The 22,317-nt window shown below is 41.4% G+C and overlaps 1 protein-coding gene across 3 annotated transcripts in view; it reads right to left on the bottom strand.

Moving 5' to 3' along the window:
- Window positions 1-200: 200 nt before the first annotated feature.
- Window positions 201-22,317, bottom strand: part of LOC121280169 (glutamine-rich protein 1-like) — a 64,099-nt gene continuing 41,982 nt past the window's right edge. For all 3 annotated transcript variants that reach the window (XM_041191884.1, XM_041191882.1, XM_041191883.1), the window contains 5 exons: window positions 21,637-21,751; window positions 20,791-20,899; window positions 18,010-18,161; window positions 7,786-7,876; window positions 201-3,243 (listed from right to left, as the gene is read on the bottom strand). In XM_041191884.1, the coding sequence (XP_041047818.1) occupies window positions 3,054-3,243; window positions 7,786-7,876; window positions 18,010-18,161; window positions 20,791-20,899; window positions 21,637-21,751 (657 nt within the window). In that variant the 3' untranslated portion in view covers window positions 201-3,053. The remainder of the gene's footprint in view (window positions 3,244-7,785; window positions 7,877-18,009; window positions 18,162-20,790; window positions 20,900-21,636; window positions 21,752-22,317) is intronic.

The following is a 22,317-nucleotide window of genomic DNA, read 5'->3' on the forward strand; positions in this document are numbered from 1 at the left end:
ATGGGACGGGGGTGTGGTGGTGCTGGGCACCACAGTACTGCAGGACAGAAAGACTAGGAATGTGGAGGAAAAGGCTCTCCATGTTAAAAATGTAACATGAGTTGCCTTTAACTAGTTTGTGTGGTTCATGAATTTAGAAAGCCAACAATCTCAAAATCAAAATTATCCTGAGAACATTTTGAATAAAACATGGAAAGTTGTAAATATAATGTAACTTTAATTTGTGCTTTGAAAGCTGCTCTAGGAGCAGCGGGCTCAGCTCACTTCATCACAGATCAATAGATCGAAACTGGGGTGCAATAGAGTTAAAAATGCTGAAAGCCTCAAGACCCTACTGTACTTTCTCACTGAATACAATATGAATAACTAAAACTGAAAAAAAAAAGCTACTTTAGATAGTCAAAGTTCCTTAGGATCACGATTCTTTTAAGTAGACAAGATTTTAAACAAGCCAAAATATAAGATTACATACGGGCTGAATGTGTGTGTCTGGAGCTATGCTAGCAAGTGAACAAAGTCAGTCAGTTGCAGTCCTCCCACTGAACTAAATGGAAATGTACAGTGGATATTTGCATTTCAGTTACTGGGCTTTGATACTATTAAGTATAAGCAGGTGGTGTACTGAGTAAATTGATCAAGTTGCTAATAGATACTGGCATATAACAATCAGAATAACTGCGACAATGGAACTGATTGTCTCATTTCTTCGTTTCCAAGTCCACTTTCATTACAACTGATGTTACTAACTTTAACGCAACCCTTTTAATATCGCACACATCACAATCTCAATGGTGCCAGACTTTCCATACAAAGCTGAATAAATCCAGAATAAAAATTACCTGCAATGCAAACATTTATACAGAAGAGTCAGATATAAGCAGCCATGCTTTGTTCCCAGTCAGGGCTGATCGCTCAGGGAATGTGTTGTTACAGAGCAGCTCCTTTACCAAAAGAAACCTCCATTTAAAAATAGTTTCAACAGGTTTTCTGTCATCCTCCAGAATCCAATATGCAAAACCATAATTCTTTTTAAAACCAAAAGCACCATTTTCTAAAAAAATTCTTATATTTGATTTAAAGACTCACTTTCACAAAATGTGAATGAAAATTACATTGCTGTGAATTAACAGCATCAATTTAGTCATTGGGGAATGGGGAGGGGAGGCAGGTGAAAGAAACAGCTGTAACAGTACATTGGAAATGAGTTCCACAGATCCAAGCAGGGTTGCTAGTCACACGTCCGTGCTCTACTGGGGCTATGCTCACATCTCCCGGTAGCAAGTACACTAGGCTTGTAGATCTCGACTCCCTGATTGTCACACCATCCATCACTTTAATAATATAGATACTAAGGGTCAGAAGGCACTCAGATTGCCAGATTGAGGATGAATCAGCAGGGGCACCTCAACCTCTCTCAGAGCACCCAATCTGATACACATACCCAAACTAATCAACAGGAGGCGCTACTGGACAATTAACTATGGATGACCAAACTTTAGGGTGAAATCTTAAAAAGTTCAACAAATTGCCCCCTTATTTGACTAACAAAACTCACCTTCTGCTAGAATCTGAGCATGCAGTCATACAAAGAACAAAACGCAACTAAGAGAAACAAATTTCAGCTCTGTACCAAAGCATTCAGTCTAAAGTCTGTTTTTCTGAACACAAACCAAAACATGGATCATAGAACATTCTGCATTTCCAAAATACTCAATGCCTAAAACTAGATCAGCTAAGCCTAGTGTTAATCCAAAACCACTAGAGAACATTATGACAGTTTGTCTCCTACATTATGGGTTATGTTCATCAATATCAGCTTCACAGTACAGGCAGGTGTAGATTGTAATTCAACTTCTATAACCCTGCATAGAATTGGGAAACACTGCAAATTTTGGACCATGTGACATGCCAAATATTGCATTATAGTAATAACAAATCATCTTTCTAGCAAAAAAAGTATAAAATCAATTTTTTTTCCAAAATAAAGTTACTGTATCTTTACACCACAACTGTGATATTTAAATATCACAATAAATACAGTACTAGGATTAATGCCAAATTACTAAGTCATAATGTTACAACATCCTCATATCAATAATGCCTTAGCCTAACCATGGCAGTAATGAGGAGAAGCAACCAGCAGACTGAAATTGATGATCAGAAAGTAATTGAAATGATTCGACCTGATTGGTAACTTCATTTCACTAAGAATTTTAACGATTAACATACGTATACCAAACGGCACACCACCAGCCTTTCAAAGTGATGAGCGCTGTACACAGGAAATGAGCAAGTGCAAGGTGGTCCCTCCCTATTCCCCAGGGTGTTTACTTCATTTTGTCACAATGACATCTCTTTGCATAATCCTAGGCTGAAAGAGTTGCTTGCTGTTTTGTACAGACTATTAGAACAGAAATACAGAGAAACAGAAAGGTCTCTTTATAATGGTACACGAGTATATTACAATAATTTCTCTGTGCACTTTGCCTGGAGTAGAGGCCTCTGCACAAGGCCAGGTGTGTGAAAAGTCTTCAGTTCTAGTCACTGTCTAAAAACATCATTTTTTTTTAAGTATTGAAAAACTTTTTAATTTTATAAACCTTCATCAGCTTTTCATTCTCCCTTTCATGTTAAATTCTCTTCAGTGGAGGCCCAGTTTAAGCCAGCAATTGGCATAAAGATTACTACAGGTCTGTCTCACACCAATTACATGATGAGTTCACCCTGAGGGTTTCAGCAGTCCGTGTGTTGGAGTTCATGACAGGGGTTTCCAAATGTCAACAGGCCTTTCTGCCTCCAAAACAAAAAAAAACGCTGCTACAGGTTCAAAACAAAATAAAAATCAAATCGCCCACTTGAGAATAGTTGCCAGACTCCTCGTATCTGGTAGCGAAACCCGATTATACTATATTATCCACAGATATACATCTGATGACACTTTTCTGAAACCTCCGAAGACTTTGTTGAAGCTGCACTGATATGTGGCTGAGCGATCTCTGGGTTGCTCGTAGTGCACAAGGTGCATTCCTTTCCCCTCTGTTTCGAGCCAGGCTTTAGTGAAGGTTCGCAGCAGCTATGGCAAAAGCTTCCTGGATCTCTCGCACTGTCAGAATCCGAGTCAACATTTGTTCCATGTGCTCTTTGCTGATTGGCTGAGTGGAGTACCAGATTGGGCTGTTTGGTGCCACCACAGGCTCAGGTGTCAGGTAAAAGGTGTCGTTCCTGCCCTTCACACTCTGGGGACTAAACAAAATATTATTGAAGGTTATTTGGGGAAAAGCAGAATTCTTCCCTCATCACTTAACACAAATTTTACTCTCAGGTTTCTGTATTACAGCATTTAGTGCAATGGTTTCCGCACATATTTAATGGCTATGTGTTCAGCAGATAAACTACAAATTTCCAGGAAGAGATGAGCATTGTTTTCCCCTCCAATGTTTGCTGAGAGCAGACCTCATAATAACTGGCAGTAGATTAGTGCCAGGCAGACTTGGGCACCTTCCAAACCCACGGCCACCACAATCTAGAAGGACAAGGGCAGCAGATAGATGGGAACACCACCACCTGGAAGTTCCCCTCCAAGTCACTCACCATCCTGACTTGGAAATATATCACCGTTCCTTCACTGTCGCTGGGTCAATATCCTGGAACTCCCTCCCCAACAGCATTGTGTGTGTACCTACACCACATGGACTGCAGCGGTTCAAGAAGGCGGCTCACCACCACTTTCTCAAGGGGAATTAGGGATGGGCAATAAATGCAGCCCACATCCCATGAATGAATTAAAAAACCAGAGTGTTTGGGTGGCGGAGGTGGGGTTGGTCCCGCTGACTCAGTCACTGGAGCAGTTCTGGTCTCCATACTATTGAAAAATTGACATACACACACTGGAGAGAGTGCAAAAATGATGTACAGATGAGATACACAGATATCAGGAAAGATTGAACAGGTTTGGGCTTATTTAATTAGAAAAGGAAGACTTACGGGGTGAGCTGATAGAGGTTTTTAAATAATGAATGGGTTGGACAGGATAGGTATGGACAGAATGTGAGAGAACCCAGAACTAGGGGTCATAAACGCAATAACTAATTAATAAATCAAATAGGAAAATGATAAATTCGAGTGGTTGGAATGTGCAATTCCCGACCACAGGAAATGCTTGAAGCAAACAGCATAGAGGCTTTCAAAAGGAAATTAAAGTACATGAGAAAAGGGAATAGAAAGAAAAATGCTGAAAGTCTGAGATGGGATAGTTATAACAGTAGGAGACACACGGGGAGTGTCAACACCAGTACAAACTAGTTGGGCCAAATTACCCATTTCTGTGTCGTATGTTCAATGTAATTCTATGTAAATAGTCTGTAGTCAACCTTCTCCTAGCTGGCATGAAGTCTGATGCTAGCAGAGATACTATGTTATTCAGAGGCTTGTTGGGAGCATTTAACCTCATAAGGATTCGATTGCACTGAAGGGGGTGCAGAGGAGATTCACCGAGATGTTGCCTGGGATGAAACATTTAAGTTATGAAGAGAGGTTGGATAGACTTGGGTTGTTTTCGTTGGAGCAGAGAAGACTGAAGGGTGACCTAATCGAGGTGTACAAGATTTTGAGGGGCATGGACAGGGTGGATAGGGAGCAGCTGTTCCCCTTAGTTGAAGAGTCAGTCACAAGGGGGCATAAGTTCAAGGTAAGGGGCGGGAGGTTCAGGGGGATGTGAGAAAAAACTTATTTACCCAGAGGGTGGTGACGGTCTGGAATGCGCTGCCTGGGAGGGTGGTGGAGGCAGGTTGCCTCACATCCTTTAAAAAGCACCTGGATGAGCACTTGGCAAGTCATAACATTCAAGGCTATGGGCCAAGTGCTGGTAAATGGGTTTAGGTAGGTAGGTCAGGTGTTTCTCACGTGTCGGTGCAGACTCGATGGGCCGAAGGGCCTCTTCTGCACTGTGATTCTGTGAAGATGAACGACCGTGTTACAAAGATCAAGCTCACATTGGGAATTAACATGGAAGCAGCAAATGTTTTTCACACTGAGGAAAAATGTTTGCATTAATATAATCAAATCCCTGTACTTAAAATGAGAAATGTGCCTCTTGGTTCATCACCTGAGCCATTCAGAATCTGGGTACATGACAGTACTCAATATATTCCAGTAAACTACATTACAGCGGCAAGGATTCCCTTGTTCAATGCCTGGGTCTCACTACACTTACCCCCCAGAAATTGGACAGGTAAAGGAGCACTCATAAGGGATGAAACTCATTTATGGGGTGACTAATGATGCTGAACAATGGATATCTCTAATGCGAAAAACAAGAAGCATAAAAGGAGATATTAATAAATCTGATCCAGTTTAATAGTGTGTGCAGTTTTGGTCTCCTTATTTAAGGAAAGATGTAAATGGGTTGCAGGCAGTTCACAGGAGGTTTACTAGATTGATATCTGAAATGAGCGGCTCGTCTTATGAGGAGAGGTGGGACAGACTGGGCCTGTTTCCACAGGAGTTTTGAAGAGTGAGGGGTGACTTGATTGAAGTTTACAAGATCCTGAGCGGTCTTGACAAGGTGGACATAGAAAGGATGTTTCCTCTTGTGGTTGAGTTCAGAATTAGGGGGTATTGTTTTAAAATTAGGGGTCACCCTAATTAGGACAGAGATGAGGAGCTTTTTTTTCCTGAGGGTTGTGCAACTTTGGAACACCCTGCCTCCAAAGGCGGTGGAGGCGGAGTCACTGAATATTTTTAAGGTGGAGGTAGATCGATTCCCTTGCCTAACAAGAATCTAAGGTTATCGGAGGTAGATGGGAATGTGGAATTCAAAAGAGAGCAGCCATGATCTTAATGAATGACGGAGCAGGCTCGAGGAGACGAATGGCCACCTTCTGCTTCTATTTCGTATGTAAGTCACAAGAGGCAATAAGTACTGAGTTGTAGCAGCTTATTGAACAAGAGTGACATCACAAGACAGTGCGAGAGAGCGGCGGAGAGATCAGAACCAGTGCGAGTGCGAGGAAGCTTCGAAAAGTGACATCAGCACAAAGGTGAGAGCTGATTGGTGAGTAGTGGGTAAGTGTTTTTCTCCACTTTAAAATAGATTAAGCTAAGGAATGGGAGGGGTTCTAGTTTTTATTTAACCCTTTAAGTTAAATACATCTTCCGGCTCCACACACAAATTACCACTATGATCCTCAATGGGCCCTCCTCTTTCCCTAATTATCCTCTTACTCTTAATGTACTTGTAAAATAACTTTGGATTTTCCTTTATTTTACCTGCCAATGCGTTTCATGCCACCTTTTTACTCTCCTAATTTCCTTTTTAAGTTCCTCCCTACACATTCTATACCCCTCTTGGGAAGGAGGGCTTTAGATTTCTGGAACATAGGGACCGTTTCTGGGGGCTGTGGACCTGTACAAGGTGAACAGTTTGCACCTGAACCGGAACGGGACCAACGTCCTTGTGAGGAGGTTTGCTAGTGCTGTTGTGGAGGGTTTAAACTAATTTGGCAGGGGGATGGGATCCTGAGAAGAGGTTCAGCAGGGGGAGATGCACAGCCAAAATTAGAAGTGAGAGCAAGTGAGTCTGGAAGGCATAGAAATTATAGACCAGTTAAGATAAGAGCCCTTGGGATCTAAGGCAATTTGGCAAATTGGATCCAGAATTGGCTAAGCGGCAGGAAGCAGAAGGTGATGGTCAAGGGGTGTTTTTGTGACTGGATGCTTGTGTCCAGTGGAGTTCCACAGGGATTGGTGTTGGGTCCCTTGCTGTTTGTGGTATATATAAACGAATTAGACTTGAATGTAGGAGGGTTGATCAGTAATTTCGCAGATGACACGAAAATTGGTGGAGTGGTAAATAGTGAGGAGGATAGCCTTAGATTACAGGAGGATATAGACGGGCTGGTCAGATGGGCTGATCAGTGACAAATGGAATTTAATCTGGGTAAGTGTGGGGTGATGCATTTGGGACAAACAAGGGACGGGAATATATGATGAATGGTAGGACACTGGGAAGTACCGAGGATCAGAGGGACCTTGATGTGCATGTCCATCAGTCCCTTAAGGTAGCAGGACAGGTAGATAAAGTGGTTAAGAAGGTATATGGGATATTTGCCTTTATTAGCCGAGGCATAGAACATAAGAACAGGGAGGTTATGCTGGAGCTGTATATAACACTGGTTAGGCCACAGCTAGAGTATTGCGTGCAGATCTAGAGTCCGCATTATAGGAAAGGTGTGATTGTACTACACAGAGTGCAGAGGAGATTTACCAGGATGTTGCCTGAGCTGGAGAGTTTTAGTTATGAGGAGAGATTGGATAGACTGGGGTTATTTTCCCTGGAGCAGAGGAGATTGACGGGGGACAAGATTGAGTGTATAAAATTATGAGGGGCATGAATAGGGTAGACAGGAAGGAACTTTTCCCCTAGGTGGAGGGATCAATAACCAGGGAGCACAGATTTAAGGTAAGGGGCAGGAGGTTTAGAGGGGATGTGAGGAAGAATTTTTTCACCCAGAGGGTGGTGGGAATCTGGAACTCACTGTCTGAAAGGGTGGTGGAGGCAGAAACCCTCATAACATTGAAGAAGTATTTGGATGTGCACTTGCGATGCCAGGGCATACAGGGCTATGGGCCTAGTGCTGGAAAATGGGATTAGAATAGTTAGGTACTTGTTTGACTGGTGTAAACCCGATGGGCCGAAGGGCCTTTCTCTGTGCTGTAGACCTCTATGACTTATCCCTTATGTACAGCCATAAACTGAAAAGTTACTGAGAATGGAAATATTCTCACCATTTAAAGAGGTAGAAGTCATAGAGTTTGATGGGACACCGCAGCGGATTCTCTGGGTTCTCAGACTGCTCCGCATACATATCATCGGTAACTGAAAATTAGAAACAAGAGATTTCAGGTTACTGTGATAAACATTTTAATCACAGAAAATAGTTCATCTTCAAGGGCTAAGAACATTCTGGAAGAATCTGTGTTTTAAAAGACACTGTTCCTTCAAGGGTTAATGCAAAAACTCTGGTTGCTTTTCTTGGAAGAGACATCCATTTACAAGAAAAGGTAATTAAGCAGCTGTAAAGAAGCTGGAAACCTCTTGACCCCAGTGAACTGTGTACAAAAGGGGTCACATGGTACTTTGTGGCTCTGGAAAAAACAACCATGCCTGGAACTGTGTTTAAGTTGGTTTTGGTTTTGGGGAGGACCACCGCCAACTGCTTCAGAAAGCGACAGCAGCCTTTTTGCAGTCCAGAGCCAGTCCACAGCCAAAGTGAATATAAGCTACTTCTAAGTTGCTCTACATGCTGGAATTGAGTACCTGCGATTGTTCCTGCAGTCCACCTGAAAAGCAGTGAAAGAGTCATCGATGGTTTGACCGACCTGTACAGAGACACCAACCCAGGGACCATTTCAAGGACTCCACCATCTTACCTTTTCCACTGAATCATTGACTTTTAACCTTTGGCAGAATTCCTCTATTTTTATTTTTTGGTGTGTATGAATGAGACAGACACACTTAAGGTATCGCAAAAGAGTAATTAGCATAATTTCATATTCCATACTGTACGTTAATAAGCTTTGCCTTTCTATTTGACAAGTCTGGTTTTATAATAAACTAGTAAGTTTGTTCTGGTTAAAGTCTCTTTTATTCTGAGAAACAGTGGTAAAGGTAAGCAATTGGCCATTTTGGTGAGTGAATCAAACTTTTAAGCTAATGGGACGACCTGTGGAGGCATGGGGTTAGTCAAACTGTGCACTCCTCCCATCCCGGCTGTAACATTACAAACTATTGTAGAAGCATAGAATAATGCAGCATAGGAGGCTACCTGATCCATCAAATCTATGCCAGCTCTTCCTAGTAGTCCTACTCTCCTGTTCTTTCCCCATATCGGTACAACTTTTTCCTCCAAGTATTTGTCGAATTCCCTTTGCAGCTACTATTTAACCTGTATCCACCATCATCAGGTAGCACATTTCAAATCCTAAAAGCATAAAAGTTTTTTCTTGTGTTGCCTCTGGTTCCTTTACCAATCACCTTAAATAAGTGCCCTCTGGTTAGCAACCCTATAGTCACTGAAAACAGTTTTTATTTACTCAATTTAACCCTTCCTGATTTTAAATACCTCAATCAAACCTGCTCTTCAATGTCAGCTGTGACTCAGTGGGTGACACACTTGCCTCTGAGTCACAAGGTTTGGGTTCAAATTCCACACCAGTACTTGAGCACAAGAATCCAGGCCGACATTCCAGTGCAGTACTGAAGTACTGCTGCACTATTGGAGGTGCCAATTTTCAGATGAGACCTAAAACTGAGTTCCTGGCTGCTTGCTCAGTTGGATGTAAAAGATCATATGGACATACGAACAAGGAGCAGGAGTAGGCCATTCAGCCCCTTGAGCCTGCTCCGCCATTTAATAAGATCTTGGCTGATCCGATAATAACCTGAAATCACCAAAACAGATTATCTGGTCATTGCAATTTGTGGGAGCAAATTTCTGCCACATTTCCTACATTGTAACCGTGACTGCATTTCAAAAGTACTTTGGGGCATCCAGTGGTCATGAAAACCATTATATAAATGCACAGATAAAAGCAAAATACTGCGGGTGCTGGAACTCTGAAACAAAAACAGAAAATGCTAGAAAAACTCAGCCAGTCTGACAGTATCTGTGGAGAGAGAAAAAGTTAGCATTTTGAGTCAGTATGACCCACAATCTCTTTCCATTTAAATAATGTACTTACAGCAGTTGGTCTGTATTTACTCTGAAGAACCGTCAAATGGACTCGAAATGTTAACTTTCTCTCTCCACAGATGTTGTCAGATCTGTTGAGTTTTTCCCAGCATTTTCTGTTTTGTGACTATATAAATGCAAGTCTTTCTTCCTTGCTCTTGCCCATCTCTGCTCTTAGCAAACCACTACCAGCTTCGCCAGTCTATCCATATAATTGTAACCCCTCATGCCTGGAACCATGTAATACATCTTCTCCCGTATCCTGCTGAGAGCCCTCAGGCCCTTCCTAAAGTGTGGTACCCAGATTGGACACAATACCTGGATTCACAAAAGGTGTTTGACAAAGTGCCACACAATATAAGAATTCAGTGGAGGGGGTAACATATTAGCATGGATAGAGGATTGTTTAGCTAAAAGAAAGCAGAGAGTAGAGATAAGTGGGTCTTTTCCAGGTTGGCAAGCTGTAACTAATAGGGTGCTACAGGAATCAACGTTGCAGCCTCAACTAGTTACAATCTATATCAATGACATGGATGACTATGTAGCTAAATTTGGTGATGACACCAAGATAGGTCAGGAAGTAAGCTATCAAGAGGAGGTACAGAGTCTGCAAAGGGATATAGACAGGCTAAGTGAGTGGGAAAAATCTGGCAGATGGAATATAATGTGGGAAAATGTGAACTTATCCATCTTGGCAGGAAGAATAAAAATGCAATATATTAACTAAGTGGAAGGAGGCTGCAGAACTCAGTGATATAGAGGGGTCGGGATGTTCTGGTACATAGTATGTGAGTATATCAAGTAATTAGGAAAGCAAATGATATGTTAGCTTTTATTGCAGGGGGAATGGAATATAAAAAGGAGGGAAGTATTACTGCAGCTGTACACGGCCTCGGTGAAACCACATTTGAAGTAGTGTACACAGTTTTGATCTTATTTGAAAAAGGACTAGAATTAATTCACAGAAGGTTCACTCGACTCATTCCTGGGATGAAGGGCTTATCTTATGAGAAAAGGTCGAGTAGGTTGGGCCTATCCCCACTGGAGTTTAGAAGAGTGAGAAGTGATTTTATCGAAACAAAGATCATTCTGAGGGGGATCGATACGAGTAGATACTGGATGTTTCATCTTTGTGGGGGAGACTAGAACTAGGGGCAGATTTTTGACAGTCGTGTTAAGGTGGAGTGGGGGGTGGGGTGTTGCGGCAGCAACAGGAACGTGGAGTTGACAGGTAAGACAATAGCTGATCTGATTGTGGCCTCATCAAATGGGGAACAGGCCCAAAGAGCCAAATGGCTTCCTTCTGTTCCTTTGTTCCCTATGGCTGCAGGATAACAAGGATTGGGTCCTGGATATTCAGGGGTATATGACATTCAAAAAGAATACGAAGCTAGGTAAAGGTGAAGGGGTAACACTGTTGATTAAGGTTGGCATTGGTGCAATAGTTAGAGATGATCTTGGTTCAGGAGATCAGGATGTAGAATTGGTTTGGGTGGAGATGAGGAATAGTAGGGGAAAGAAGTCACTATGGGGAATGGTCTACAGGCTCCCTAACAGTAAACATAGTGTAGGACAAACTATACAAGTAGTAATACGCGTGCTTGTGGTAAAGGGACTACAATAATCATGGGTGACTTTAATCTACATATAAATTGGGAAAATCGGACCGCAGTAGTATCCTGGATGAGGAGTTAATAAAATGCTTTCGAGATTGTGCTGCTCCAAGAAACTTTCAAGAACTAACCAGAGAGCAGGTTATTTTAGACTTGGTATTCTGTAATGTGACAGGATTAATTAATGACCTCATAGTGAAGGCACCTCTTGGTAGCAGCGACCACAGTTTTACTTCCAGCATGAAAGGGAGAAGAGTGGGTCTAAGACTAGTCTTTTAAACTTAAATAAGGGCAACAAAGTGGGAATGAAAGTTGAACTAGCTGAATTGAAGCAGGGTACCAGGCTAGAGGAGAGATTAATTGAGAAATGACAGACATTTAAGGGGATATTTCAGAATACATAGAATAAGTATATTCCTACTATAAAGAAAAATTCTAAGGGGAGGACCCACCATCCGTGGTTAACTAAAGTAGTTAAGGAAAGCATCAAACTTAAGGGAAAAGTATATAACTGCACAAAGATAAGTGACAGGTCAGATGATTGGTCAGAATATAAAGAACGGCAGAAAATGACTAAAAGGTTAATCAGGAGAAAGATTTCAGTATGAGAGGAAATTGGTTAGAAATGTAAAAATGGATAGCAAGAGTTTCTACAGGTACTTAAAAAAGAAAAGTGAGCGTCAGTCCTCCAGAGAGCAACAATGGGGAGTTAATAGTCGATTATAAGGAAATGGTGAATAAAAAAAGTTTGCTTCCATCTTCACTAGAGGATACAAAAAAATTCTAGAATAGCTGTAAATGAGGAGGTGGAAGGGAGAGAGGAACTTGGTGAAATTACAATCACGAAGGAACTAAGGAAGCAGTACTGAGCAGATGGATTTCATCCTGGAGTCTTAAAAGATGTGGATAATGAGGTAGTAGGTGCGTTGGTGTTAATTTTCCAAAATTCACTAGATTCTGGAAAGGTTCCATCAGACTGTAAAGTAGCAAATATAATCCTCTAGTCAAGAAGGAGGGTGGCAGGATACTTTGGGCCAGTTAGCTTGATGTCTGTCATGCGAAACATGTTAGAATTGATCAATAAAGAGGTTATAACTGGGCACTTAGAGAAACTCAAGGTAATCAGGAAGAATCAGCATGGTTTTGAGAAAGGGAAATCATGTTTAACAAATCAGAAAAACTGGAGTCAACTGGAATCAGGGGGAAAACTCTCTGTTGGTTGGAGTCATACCTAGCACAAAGGAAGATTGTTGTGGTTGTTGGAGGTCAGTCATCTCAGCTCCAAGACATCACTGCAGGAGTTCCTCAGGGTAATGTCCTCAGCCCAACCATCTTCAGCTGCTTCATCAATGACCTTCCTTCCATCATAAGGTCAGAAGTGGGGATGTTCGCTGATGATTGCACAATGTTTAGCACCATTCACGACTCCTCAGATACTGAAGCAGTCCATGTCCAAATGCAGCAAGACCTGGACAATATCCAGGCTTGGGCTGACAAGTGGCAAGTAACATTCGCACCACACAAGTGTCAGGCAATGACCATCTCCAACAAAAGAGAACTCAACCATCAACCCTTGATGTTCAATGGCATTACCATCACTGAATCCCTCACTATCAACATCCTGGAGGCTACCATTGACTAGAAATTGAACTTGACTAGTCACATAAATACTGTGGCTGTAAGAGGTCAGAGGCTAGGAATCACGTGATGAGTAACTTGCCTCCTGTCTCCCCAAAGCTGTCCACCATCTACAAGGCACAAGTCAAGGGTGTGATGGAATACTTCCCCCACTTGCCTGGATGAATGCAGCTCCTACAACACTGAAGAAGCTGGACACTGTCCAGGACAAAGCAGTCTGCTTGATTGGCACCACACCCACAAACATTCACTCCTTCCACCACTGACGCACAACGGCAGCAGTGTGTACCATCTACAAGATGCACTGCAGGAATTCACCAAGGCTCCTTAGACAGCACCATCCAAACCCACGACCACTACCACCTAGAAGGACAAGGGCAGCAGATAGATGGGAAAACCACCACCTGGATGTTCCCCTCCAAGTCACTCACCATCCTGACTTGGAAACATATCGCTGTTCCTTCACTGTCGCTGGGTCAAAATCCTGGAACTCCCTCCCTAACAGCACTGTAGGTGTACCTACATCACATGGACTGCAGTGGTTCAAGAAGGCAGCTCACCACCACCTTCTCAAGGGCAACTTGGGATGGGCAATAAATGCTGACCCAGCCAGCGAAGCCCACATCCCATGAATGAATAAGAAAAAACGATTATTGGTGTTCTTTGAAGGAGTAACATGCGCTGTGCATAAAGAGGAGCCTGTAGGATTACTGCACTTGGATTTCTAGAAGGCATTTGATAAGGTGCCACATCAAAGGTTATTGCAGAAAATAACAACTCATGGTGTAGGGGGTAACATTAGCATGGACAGAAGATTGGCTGGCTGGCAGAAAATAGAGTATGCATTATTGGGTCTTTTTCTGATTGGCAGGGTGTGATAAGTGGAGTCCCACAGGGGTCTGCACTGGGGCCTCAACTTTTTACAATTTATACCAATAACATAGACAAGGGAACCGAAGGCACGGTTGCTAAACTTGCAGATGATGCAAAGGTAGGTAAGAAAGTATGTATGCTGTGAAGAGGATATAAGGAAGTTGCAGAAGGGAATAGATAGGTTGAGTGAGTGGGCAAAAAATCTGCCAGATGGAATATGATATGGGAAACAGTGAAGTTGTTCACCTTGGTAGGAAGAATAAAAAAGCAGAGTATTACTTAGACAGAGAACAGCTGCAGAATTCCGAGGTGCAGAGGGGTCTAGGTGTTCTAGTGCATGAGTCACAAAGTTAGTATGCCAGTAACCAAGGTGGCTAATGGAATGCTATCCTTTATTACGAGAGCAATTGAACATAAAAGTAAGGATGTTACGCTTCAGTTACACTGGGCATTGGTGAGACTGTATCTCGAATATTGTGTGCAGTTTTGACCTCCTTACATAAGGAAGGATATAAATGCATTAGAGGCGATTCAGTGGAGGTTACTAGACTGATACCTGGAACGAGCAGATTGCCTTACAAGGAAAGGTTGGACAGACTGAGCCTGTTTCCAGTGGAGTTTAGAAGAGTGAGGAGTGCCTTGATTGAAGTGTATAAGATACTGAACAGCCTTGACAAGGTGAATGTGGAAAGAATATTTTCTCTGTGGGTGAGTCCAGAACTAGGGGGCACTGTTTTAAAATTAGGGGTCACCCTTTTAGAACAGAGATGAGGAGAAATTTTGAGGGTTCTCAACTTTGGAACTCTCTGCCTCAGAACCTGGTGGAGGCGGGGTCATTGAATATTTTTAAGGCAGTGTTGATAAGATTCTTGTTAACCAATGGAATCAAAGGTTACTGGAGGTAGATGGGAAACACAACCAGATCAGTCGTGATCTTATTGAATGGTGGAGCAGGCTTGAGGGGCCAAATGACCTATCTCTGCTCCCATTTTGTATGTATAGCTAAGTGGCTAAACCTATTGTAATGTTGTTTTGCCTCAGGTGTATGGCACGTCAGCATGACAGGTGAAACCTATGGTGCCCATTGGGTTTCAAAGCAAGATTTTTTTTGGAGGGGGTTAGGGAATAAAGGGAAATAACATTTTTTCAGATCTTCCAACAAAGCCACATATCCTAGCTTGCAGTAAGTTTGGAGACCCTCTAAACTTTGCAGATTGAAGTTATAGAAGGTACACAAATGGATTGAGTGGTCAAACCATGCCAGCCAAGAGCTCCATAGTGGAAGTGCAAGCTTATCTGCTTTGGATCCAAGATAGATCAATCAGAATTGGTTCTTAATTGGGGAGAAACTCGGAACTGTGGAGTAGTAAAGTGATTTGGGTGTTCACACTCACAAATCATTAAAAGCTAGTGCACAAGTAGAGAAAGCTAATGGAATGTTGACCTTTAATGCAAAAGGACTGGCATTCAAGGCGAGCAAGTGATGCTTCAGTTGCACAGAGCTTTGGTCAGGATCCATCTGGAGTAGTGTTGACTTCTGGAAACCACACCTCGGACAGGTATACTGGCTTTGGAAGAAATAGAGCACAGATTCACCAAAAATGATAGAGGGCTTGAAGGTTTAAATTATAAGAGAATGTTGCAGAAACTTGGCTTGTATTCTCAAATTGGGAACCACTGTCAACTCAGAGTGACTGCTCACATTTGGTCCTTAAGTATCAGACTGAAGCCAGAGCATCTCCAGCAATGGCTTCTCTTGTTGACCATGCAATTCTTAGGTTCCAAAAGATCAGTTCTTACCCCCTCCCTCCACCCCCCATCTATCTGATTCCAATGCCTTATTTTCATAGAAACATACATTTATTGAGCACTTATTATCATCTCAGGACTTCATAAGTACTTCACTGGCTGAAAAGATTTTTAGGAAGTGCAGTTACTGTTGTAATGTAGGAAATACAGCAGCTAATTTGTCAACAGCAAACTCCCACAAACAGTAATGTGATAATAACCAGATAATTTTGATAAAAGGATAATTATTGGCCAGGAAACCAGGGATAACTCCTTCACTCTTTGAAATAGTACCACGGCCCCAAGTTATGGAATTTCCTCCTTAAAGTCCCCCTCTCTGAGCACCTATTCTAATACTTCCCTGTATTGCTTGGTATCACGGGATCGTACAGATGGGGCCACAACTTAACATCTCATCAGAAAGACGAAACCTCTGACAGTGCAGCACTTGCTCAGTACTGCACTGAAGCGCTAGCCTAAAATTTTACGCTCAAGTCTCTGGAGTAGGACTTGAACCTATCATATGATTCTGAGGCAAGTGAGCAACCCATTGAGCAACAGCTGACGCCCACAGAAAAACTTCCCAAAAGTGTTCCATAGCAGCATTATAGAACCAGCCTCATTACAGCACAGGAAGTCTTTTGGTCCATCGAGTCCACGCCTGCTTTCTGTAGAACAATCCAATTAGTCCTGAAAGTTTATTTCCCACAAGTATCCATCCAATTGTCTTTTTAAAATCATTCATCGTGTCCACTTCCACCATCCTTGTAAACAGTGAGAACCAGGAACAGATAACAATGTGACACCAAGCAATACAGGGAAGTATTAGAATAGGTGCTCAGAGAGGGGGACTTTAAGGAGGAAATTCCATAACTTGGGGCCAGGGCAACTGAAGGCATGGTTGCCAATGGCAGAATGATTAAATTTGGGAATAAGCATGGCTAGAAATGGAGCAGCAGAGAGATATGGGAGGATTGAGGACTGGAGGAAATTAGAGAGAGAGATTTGGAGGATGGTAGGAAAAGAGGGAAAAAAGGAGGGCAAGGCCATGAAGGCATTTGAACAAAAATGAGAATTTTAAAATCAAGACTTTAATACACTGGATGCATGCAAGTCAGCAAGCACGAGTGCTGGGTACAGTACAGAAAGGTGTACAAGCAAGGGAGGCAATTCAGTTCATTGCGTCTGTGCCAGCTACTTTAAAGACCATGTTTTGCCATTTCAACCACTTAATTTATCCAATTTCCTTTTCAAAGTTACTGTTGAATCTGCTTCCACCACCCTTTTGGAAAGCGCATTTATAAATTCACTGCAAAGATCATCTCTCCTGCCTCAAACATAACTCCCTCAGCTCCTGAAACCCTCTGGCACCTCCAGACTTGACTAACCTGATGTTCCTGTGGCCAATCTCTCATAGTTTGAAGTTCTATTAGTTCAAAAACTGGTTCTGATTCATTCTCCCTTCAGTACTTACATTTCAAGTGTAGAGAGCTATTTATTCAGCCAGCTCGTGTACTTGAAAACACAATTGACTGTGCCAAATCAAAGCTTGCATGAGGCTGTTCTGGAAAGAAACTTATAATATGTTTATACTTAGAGACCACTAGTACTAAATTGCAATGTCTTCAACCTACTGGGTTGGTGCATATTCTTTGAATATTCTAAGGCTCGTCGCGAACCCACAACACACAAATGAAGTTCACTCTAAGAACAGCATTTACAGGGGCAGCAGAAATATTTCATGAGATGGAAGAACTCTGATGGTTTCCTTTCAGATGCAGTATATTAAAACATTTGAGCATTGCTGGCATTTCCAGCCCTGCCTCTGATGCAAAGGGAGAAAGCACGGAAAAATGTGCCAAGTGCATTTCTTGAACACAAATTGATCATGGTATGACCTAGTTCTGCAGCACACAGTAAGATGGGATCCCACTAACAATGAACATTAGCAGACAAATCTTCCTATGAAGCTCGCAGTACTTTCTCCAAACCTTTAGTATTGTGGCAGCAAACGATCACTATCCATGCGATAAACGTCTCAGGCAGAGATTGTCGGTGTGAAATGGATTATGAAACAAAATAAAATTTCTGGAATTCAGCAACTGAAACAAAAGGCAGGTTAATGTTTTGCCAAGAAGGGATCCACCCGAAATGTTAATCTACCTTCCCCAGTGTTAAGACCCTCAATTGTATATTCAACACTGGTTGGATTTTGAAAAAAAAAAAATCAGATCTCCAATATTTAGCTTCTGTTTTGATACAGAGTAGAACCAGTCAGGAAATATGCAAAAATACAGATCTTTTCTTCAATCCACTTTGCTGCTGAGCTGATGCATAGTTAACAGTAAACTTAAAAAGACACCAACCTTTCTGCCCTGTTTGATGCAGGCCCAATGCCTTCAAATAGCGAATACTTGTGCTTTTATCCTTGGGATTCACAGGGCTTTTCTTTGTCTGTCGAACTACTTTTGAGAATGCTAGTTTCATGTGTTGTTCTACACTCTTCAATAGGAAGTACCTGAGTAGAAAGAAAAACAATCACATGGCTGTAAAAATTTCCATGCTTCTGTCCCAAACAGGCTAGCTGTGCAAGGAGCAGGCCATTTGCTTCCCAGCCAAGGCTCACCAGCACTTAAGCCCACCTGATATGTCTTCAAAGCTGGAAAAAAATAATTCAGCGTTCCAGCTAAAGGAGGAGAAAGACATTGTTTAGCTGCTCAGCTTATGCTACAATGTGTACTAAAAAAGATTGAAGATCAACACCTTCAGCTAGTTCAGTCCACACCATCTCATCGTGCTTACGACATTGAAAACAGGTTTTTATGTTTCCTGATTTTATAGATATGTGCCTTAGTTCCAAGCAACAACAGGAATTTCATACGAACATATGGAATCGGAGGAGTAGGCCATTCAGCCCCTCAGGCCTGCTCTGCCATTCAATAAGACCATGGCTGATCGGTTTGTGTTTTGAATGCCACATTCCCATCTACCCCTGATAACCATTGATTCCCTTGCCTAAAGGAATTTATCTACCTCCGCTTTAAAAATATTCAATGGCTCTGCCTCCAACACCTTCGGAGGCAGAGTGTCCCAAAGTTGCACAACCCTGAAAAATTTCCCCTCATCTCTGTCCTAAAAGGGTGATCCCTCATTTCAAAACAATGTCCCCTAGTTCTGGACTCACACACAAGAGGAAACATCCTTTCCACATCCACCTTGTCAAGGCCGTTCAGGATCTTGTAAACTTCAATCAAATCACCCCTTAACTCTTCTAAACTCCATTGGAAACAAGCCCAGTCTGTCCAACCTTTCCTCATAAGACAACCCACTCATTCCAGGTATCAATCTAGTAAACCTCCTCTGAACCACCTTCAATAAATTTACATCCTTTCTTAAATAAGGAGACCAAAACTGCACACAGTATTCTAGATATGGTCTCACCAATGACCTGTATAACTGAAGCATAATATCCTTACTTTTATGTTCAATTCCTCTCGTAATAAAGGATAGCATTCCATTAGCCTTCTTAATTACTTGCTGCACCTGCATAATAACTTTGTGACTCATGCACTAGAACACCAAAATTCTTTTGCACCTCGGAATTCTGCAGGCGTTCTCCGTTTAAGTATTATGCTTTTTCATTTTGCCTGCCAAAGTGAACTACTTCACAATTTCTCACATTATACTCCATTTGCCAGATTTTTGCCCACTCACTCAACCTATCTCTATCCATCTGCAACCTCCTCATGTCCTCTTCATAATATACTTTCCTACATATCTTAGTGTCATCTGCAAACGTGGCTACCATGCCATTGCCCCCCTCATTTAAGTAATTGATATAAATTGTAAAAACATTGAGGCCCCATCACATCCTGCCAATCAGAAAAATACCCATTTATGCATGCTCTATATTCTGCCAGCCAATCTTCTGTCCATGTTAATATGTTACCACCTACACCATGAGCTTTTATTTTTCTGCAATAACCTTTGATGTGGCATCTTATCAAATGCCTTCTGGAAATCCATGTATAGTACATCTACAGGCTCCCCTTTATCCACAGCGCATGTTACTCCTTCAAAGAACCCCAATAAATTGGTTACACTTGATTTTCCTTTCGTAAGCCAGCTTCTCTGGTTCACTGCAAGCTGCCTTTCTTACAAGTGCACCTACAATGGATCACTAACTTTTTGGGAACTTATTACATTGGCAATTCATTTAGCATTCCCCTAACTAATGGATTCTGGTACCCTATGGGATGCAACTTCAAGATGAAAGCCCTTCACAAAAGAAAGTCAATCTATTTTGGTGATGTTTAATTGAAATGCACAGAGTCAGAGATAAAGGTTCCAAGCTTGTGCAAGGCATTTGAAACTATCCAATTACTATATAGACTTAAAACCTTATTTAAATATCAGAAAATAAGTGTACCGGATTAGTCTGAGGCTCTATTTATAGGATGAACAAGGTAAGTGGTTCGGATCATCAACTCCATCATTCTACTTCTTAACATTTTTTTTTTATTTTTATTCATTCATGGGATGTGGGCGTTGCTGGCTAGGCCAGCATTTATTGTCCATCCCTCATTCAAAGGGCTTTTAAGAGTCAACCACATTGTTGTGGATCTGCAATCACATGTAGGCCAACCCAGCAAGGACAGCAGATTTCCTTCCCTAAATGACATTGAAGGAGGAAATAAAGAATATAAATTCTATTCTATAACTTCTGTTCGAACAGGAATGTGGACAAAAGGAAGAGAATCATTTTAGATTACCGTACAGTTTAACATGGGGGAAAAAAATTAAACGCCAAGGGGAATGGTTGTAATAAAAAGCTTCAGTTTTATAATCAAGGACAAGTTTAATCAGGATTATTTCTGAGACTTTCTTCAATTGTAAAGATGCAGCCTATATTAGGTGAAACAGCTAAAAGGCCCCTCATTCCACTTCTGGTGCTCTTTAAAAAATAATTCCGATGAAGTTAGAAATAGCAAACATGAATAAAAACAGAATGCTAAAATACTCAACAGTTCATAGCATCTGAAAGAGAAAACCAGGGAATAATATATGTTGGGCTCCTCGCATCCAGAATAAGCAAATGCTCAAGGATTAAGAATTTCAGGTTCAAGTAACTTAAAAGGGAAACTCACTTGGTGTTGAAGAACATAAGAGTTGTAAGGAGGGTGGAAGGTGAATGAGCACCAAGCTGCTTGCATTCCCACAGCATCTCCTCTGTGATGTGGCTGGGGATCAGGTAACCTATTAAACAATACAGTGCTGTATTTACTTTCAGACTTGACATTAACTATTTTGCAAGCAGTGCTATATATTTAACTAGTAAGAACTCCCAGCTTGGTTGTGAATATCAATGCCCACCCTAAATGTTTGATTAACATTCTTTTCAGAGGGAATTCAGTTAGTTCTCAATCAAGTGGCTGAAATAACCATTATAACTCAGAGCACAAAGAAGCAGTTAATAAGATGCCACTGTGATGTTGAAATGAGGTGTCTTTTATTTTAAATAGAGCATTCTCAAAAAATCCTGGCAGTTTTTCAGCTAACCTCGAGATGTTCTGATGGTTAATAAGGATTCAAGAAACAAGAGGTACACAGCAATTGTTAAATAGGAAGGATTGGGTTTTATATTTGCAATGTTTCTAACCAAATTGATGTACGTACAGAGGAAATATAAATGTGCTTCTTACTAAAGCGTACATGCACATTCAGAATGCATTTGGTAGCATAATCAAGAGATAAGCTCTCAATTCCCCAATCTGTAGGGCAGAAAAATTAATTGCAGTTTACTTACTTGGGTGATAGCATATGAAAATCTAACAAAGCCCTCAAACACTTGGACATGTCTTTTGGTGTCATTGGTTTAGCATTAAGTACTGTTTTTAAGCAAAAATAACTAACACAAATGCTGCTTAAAACTGCCCCCCATACCCATCTCATGTACTACCTGGAGGAATATATGGACATAAATATTCACTTACCCAAAGAGCTGATCTGAGGTTGCCAATCCTTCAACACCTCTTGTAATTTCTCAGTGAACTTTGTATAGTAGATATCTGAAAATATATCATCTACCCTGCCATTTTCAAATAGGTACTGAAAAAAATTTCAAAATAAAACAAGAAAATTTCCATAAAAATGAAATAAATATAGCATTTAGCACATCTACAATTGGTGTGCACAGGCTTTGTTCATATTGAAATCAGCCATGTGTAAAACTTGTATTGTGCTTCAGATATATGGAGCAGGGTAAATTGGAGTGGAAAATGCTTTTTAAAAAACGTTTGGTGGTACAGAACTTGAGTATTGCTGAAAAAGGAATAATTTTGGTTGAAGCTTTTCGTCTTGCACTCATCAGGACAATTTGCAAAGAAAACATCAATGGCAGGGAAAACAAAAAAATTATATTGTATGAGAAGTGCTGATTGGTTGGCAAGTGGACTGTGATTGCAAGAGGTATTGCCTTGAGAATGCACCAGTTGATGGTGGCTGACAATTAACTGCCAAGCATTGTTTGCAATTTAAACCTGGCAGTTTGACTCCGATTGGTCAAGGCATTTTCCTGGAGAATGAACCAACAAATGGCTGTCACTTATTTTATTTAGATGAAACAGGCACAATGTATGTACATGCTCTGTCTGCAAAGAACAGGACCCTGTATA

Source organism: Carcharodon carcharias, chromosome 7 (genome assembly GCF_017639515.1).
Source record: "Carcharodon carcharias isolate sCarCar2 chromosome 7, sCarCar2.pri, whole genome shotgun sequence".
In the NCBI taxonomy this organism is placed as follows: domain Eukaryota; kingdom Metazoa; phylum Chordata; class Chondrichthyes; order Lamniformes; family Lamnidae; genus Carcharodon; species Carcharodon carcharias.